The 5,283-nt window shown below is 38.5% G+C and overlaps 1 protein-coding gene across 1 annotated transcript; it reads left to right on the top strand.

The window, feature by feature from the left end:
- The first annotated feature begins 2,540 nt into the window (after positions 1-2,540).
- Positions 2,541-3,637, top strand: LOC147897396 (ribulose bisphosphate carboxylase small subunit, chloroplastic 2-like). The gene is made up of 3 exons (XM_087380559.1): positions 2,541-2,778; positions 2,872-3,003; positions 3,203-3,637. Exons 1-3 carry the CDS (start codon positions 2,608-2,610, stop codon positions 3,425-3,427), a joined length of 528 nt encoding a protein of 175 aa, XP_087236685.1. The 5' UTR covers positions 2,541-2,607; the 3' UTR covers positions 3,428-3,637.
- Positions 3,638-5,283: the final 1,646 nt, after the last annotated feature.

Raw genomic sequence — 5,283 nt, 5'->3', positions numbered from 1 at the left:
TTAGAACATGACAAGTTTCATTATGTTCATTGTATCCTCTAATGACTTCCATAAAAAACCTATCTTTTTGTTGACATCTCGGATTTAATCCTTTTTTAGAGATGGGAGGAGCACAATTAGAGACTAAGCTAGTGCTAGACAAGCAATGAAGAAGGTGGCAAATCCCAAACAAAAGTTCAAGCTCTTAAAGGCTCAAGAGGACCTTAATTAGGAAATTTTATCAAAGGAAGATATCATACATCTAGAGGAGACTTAGAAAAGGGATCAATGTGAAAGCGACTCAATGAGTTTATGTCCAAATTGACACAAACCTTGAGGATTACGAGAGAAAGATGCTACATGGGAGAGATCTTTAGTTTTTTGTTTAATGTGGAAGAGATCTTAAAGCTAGCTTGAGAGAAGCTAAGTCCATATTTATCGTACAACTATGAGAAAAAGGACTCATCTCATTTTCAAATTTGAGAGTGTGACTTTTTAACATTGTAATATAGCATGCAAAATATAGAATGGATCGTAATGTCCATATGGTTCACATGGAGTATGGGCACAAAAGGGAAATAGATAATGAAGTCTCCAATTGTAATGTATCCATTCTAATGAGTCCATTGTCATTACTTCTCCAATTGTAATGAATCCATGTAATAGAGGGGAGTTGAACTTAAAGATTTGATTACCTATCGTGGTAGAAGATGTTGAAACAATGTGTGAAACTTGTGTAAATTTTCAACTAGAAAGGTAGTCTAGGTGCATGCTTGATTGGACATATTATGTGGTATTTATTGAAAATGATTGGAATACATGCATGATAAGATTTGTTACACTTTTTAATATCTTTGATGCCCATGGTTTCTCCTTCATCCTAGTCCAACTAAAGAAACAAGGGACCAAACCACTTTCCATTTGTATTCAATAAAGGAATCAAGGGGTGGAATAGAGAGAGGTGTGGCAAGGGGCCCACTAGAGGGTACATGAGAGAGTGAATTTATGTATAATCTTAAATTTATGGGATTGCACTTGTGTCCACCTCTTCGAAGTTGGTGTGGTGTATCTTTTAATCGAGCCCTCTTCCTTATCTCCTAAGATCTTATATGTGCATGATGCATAGGCTAGCTAAACTCAATTGCTCCAATGCTTATGATACACACAAATAGGTCATGTCAAATAAAAATCATGTGTTTCTTAGTGTATGTTGTATGCAAGCATTAGTATAGAATGTTAGAAGTCAACCACATGCTATTGTGGTTGTGAACCATAGGTTGGGCTAACGCTCAACTTGTAAGGTCACACATAGACCCTACCCTTTCAAGGAGATTTAACCCTCAGTTAACATGTTGAAGAGCTCACCTTGGTCAAAGTTAGAATCTTACCTTTACTTGTAGTTACCTTTAGAGGGCGTTGAGCTACCTTGATCAAAGTTAGAATCTTGCCTTTACTTGTAGCTACCTTTAGAGGACATTGAGCCACGTACTAATGCCAAGGGATATGTGTTTATTCTTAGTTTTTACGAGGGACACCCACAAATGGACGGGGTGAGGTTGACAAAGAGAGGCCGATATTCGATGCACTTTATTATTAAAAAACACTCACACATACCATATACACATACAAGGAAGATAGTGGGGCATACTTTGGAACCAGTTGTTTGGCAAGGTCATCCCCAGTGACTATATTTCAAAATGGGCCTTCAAAATGAGCCTTCTTTTTCTATTGACAAGTTTTATCCTATTGCAAATTTCAACTTCCAAAAAAAAAATCATATATACCTACTTTATAAGAAAAGATACAAATTTTTCTCCTTTTAAATTTAGCATGGAGAATTTCCAAAGCAGTAGTTATTGATAAAGAAACAGCCTAGTGAAAATGAAATATATGTCAAAATGTAGGCACTTTGTCCACTACCTTCCTTGTGTGTGTGTGTTCACACAAGATCTGCACACTATATACAATGAACTTGCAACAATTTTATTTTTACCCATGAAGAATATTTTCTCAAATTTGTAAAATTTTAAGCAATTTAGTTTTATTTTAGTCAAGAACACCGTGATCCATTGAGAGAAATGTTTTATGTTGACACTCTTGTGAGTGGGGTTTGATGCACTTGTGGCTTGAGAAACCTGTGTGTGTGTGTGTGTGCATGTTTCACTAAAAAAAGTGTGTGTGTGTGTGTGTGTGTGTGAGAGAGAGAGAGAGAGAGAGAGAGAGAGGTTTGATGCACTTTTGTGTGTGTGTTTGGGGGGGTTGGGGGGGGGGCTTGTATGTGCGAGTGGGGTTTGATGCACTGGTGGCCTCAGAAACAATGTAACCAAGTAGAGGAGGAGGGGTGGCCACCCAATAATGAGAGGGGGGGGGGGGGGGGGGGATTCCAAAACATTTTAGATACGATACATTTTAAAAGAATAAGGAGATAATGAGAAGAAAGTCCGGCTATAGCAAGGGCTTATCCGGATGGATGGGCAGAGCCGCACACACTTTATCTTTATCCTGGGGAGTGTGTGGTGCAAGGCTCTCAACTAGTTTCTATTTATCATCCACACTCACTCCTCTACTATATCCTCCCGAGTGTTTCGTATCTTGCCTAGTTCAATCTCACCAGTATCCTTCCTCGCCATGGCTTCCGCCATCACCTCCTCCCTCGCCATCGTTGCTCCCTCTGCTGCTCCCTCTGAGGCCTCCCCCTCCTCCAAATCCTTCTCTGGCCTCAAGTCCTCCTCCCTCTTCGCCCCCAAATGCATCAACCCCCTCGCCGTCTCCAATGGCTCCCGCCTTTACTGCATGAAAGTACGTCGCTTCCCCTTCCTTGCTCCCTCTTCCGCGCTTGTTTTAGTATTCTTGACCCCCAGCTGAACCTCCTTCCTTCCTCTTTTCCTGCAGGTTTGGACGCCTTATAACAACAAGAAGTTCGAGACTCTCTCCTACCTTCCCGCCCTCACCCCCGACCAGGTCGCTAAGCAGATCGACTATATCACCGGCAAGGGATGGGTTCCTTGCCTTGAGTTCGACAAGGTAGTCTCCAGCTACTTTTGTCCTAGCTTGCAAGGATTTTGCAACTTTTAGAGCGAGTCTATTTGTTGCCATCCGTCGTTCGAACTTAAACTGTTTTTATCATTCGCTGTCATGAGATCGGCAATTTCTTCGTCGTATCGTAATTTGGAGTGCCTGTTTATATTGTTCAAGTTTTAACGTATTGTCATTATCTGTCCAGATCGGAAGCGTTTACAGAGAGCATTTCCATGGAAGCGGCTACTATGATGGCAGGTACTGGGTAATGTGGAAGCTGCCCATGTTTGGCTGCAACGACTCTGCAGCTGTGTTGAACGAGATAGCTGAGTGCAAGAAGGCTTACCCTGACGCCTTCATCCGTGTTCTGGGCTTTGACCCTAAGAGGCAGGTTCAATGCAGCGGTTTTCTTGTCCAGAGGCCTACTTAGTAGGTGTTTGCACTGTCAGTGGATCTGCTGCATTTGTCGAAAATGTGAAACCACCATCGTGGATTGGACAGAGCATCCTTCTAAGGATTCTGTCGTATTTTCTTGGAACAATTTTCTCAATGCAGAGCATCGTCCCTAAGGCTATTCAAGGTTCGCGGAGATGTATTAAAATCTACGATGGTATTTAATTTCTCGTTTAATTGATTGCGCCATCACATTATGTTCGTATTAATTTTTACAGTAATTTGATAAGAATAGATGAATTATCTAATCCTTACCCTCGAAAGTGAAGTAAAATTTTTATATATTATGATAATTAAAAAAAAGATCAAAAAATTTTTACTTCTATGATATTTATTGTTATTCTATGATACTTTTATATAAACATTATTTTTAAGGGTTTGAATGTCACAGTAATTTTAAGGCCTGAGTCACAATTTCTCTATGATCATAGGACAAGTGATTGAATAATTTATAAAAAGCAATTTTAACATTCCCTATTAACTGAAATGACTTTGTTAGAGATACCTTCTACAATAAATTTTCAACACCTATCGGCCCAAAAAAAGTAGTGCACACTTACAAAATGGATATAACAAAAATAAAAAATAGGAAACAGCTAAGTTGATGACTTTGAAATGATATATCACAAACACATCATATATTTAAATGAATGGATGATACATTTGATGGGTGAGGAAAATTTAACTTATATCAATATCATGATCCAACCAATGGTGAAAGGGTATCACCTAATTAGGCAGAAATCACCAAGCAACCAAACCACTTTAAGAAATGTTCCTTAAATTTCTCAATGTGATTCGACCACCTTAGAGGCTAATTGTAGCTTGCAAGGTGTTCTTCTACAAAACTAATTGATCAAAATAATTAATTGTAAATCTTGATTAAGTATCCATTAATTTTTGCAAAGATGATGTTTCTAAGAATTCAATTGAGAATGATCAAGTGGATTCTTCCTAAAGAAAAGGGCTTTATAAAGAGCATATATTTACTAGAAGTTCATTGAAGTAGCACTACGAGAGTGATGAAGATATCATGAGGACTTATGTTTATTGACAATGGACTTTGCTAAAGCCTATGATAGGATATTCTGCTGGCAAAGTCCATTGTCAATAAACATAAGTCGAGTCGGATTCTTCAAACCATATTCCTCTAACAGAATACATTAGAAGGTTGAATAAAAAGAGCTTATATAATTTTCTTAGATCATTGGTTATACCTATTGTGAAGAGAATATTTACTCAATTTCATGATCCAACCAATGGTGAAAAGGATATGGCCTAGTTGTGGAGAAATCACTAAGCAACCAAACCACTTTAAGAATTCTCCTAGAATTTCTCAATGTGATTCGACCACCTTGGAGGCCAATTGTCGCTTGCAAGGTGTCCTTCAACAAATACAATCATGAACATAAGAATCGACCAATCTAATTGTTTGCAAATCCATTAATTTTTGCAAAGGTGCTGGCTCTAAGGATTCAATCAAGAATGACCAAATGGATTCTTTCTAAACAAAAGGGCTTCATAAAGGGCATATATTTACTAGAAGTGATAGTAAACACATAGGAGAAGCACTACGAGCATGCTGAAGACACTCACGAGGACATATGTTTATTGATAGTGGACTTTGCTAAAGCCTATGATAGGTTGGATAAATAACTTAACTCCATGAAATACTCAAGAAGACGTTACGTGTACTCTTGCATGTATTGACACCTTTTGCCTAGCAGCATGCTCTTTGATCAACCATTCCAAAATAGGGTATTGCACATTACTGACAAATGATCAAACTCCTCTAGTTGGTAGGGTGTTTATAGTTACCAAAGGGGCAAAGTC

The sequence above is a fragment of the Dipteris shenzhenensis genome, chromosome 10 (genome assembly GCF_047967505.1).
Source record: "Dipteris shenzhenensis isolate YYH24624 ecotype China chromosome 10, Dip_SZ_1.0, whole genome shotgun sequence".
Classification (NCBI taxonomy): domain Eukaryota; kingdom Viridiplantae; phylum Streptophyta; class Polypodiopsida; order Gleicheniales; family Dipteridaceae; genus Dipteris; species Dipteris shenzhenensis.
The sequence above is the reverse complement of the archived record's forward strand: the minus strand, read 5'-3'. Positions and strand labels throughout refer to the sequence as shown.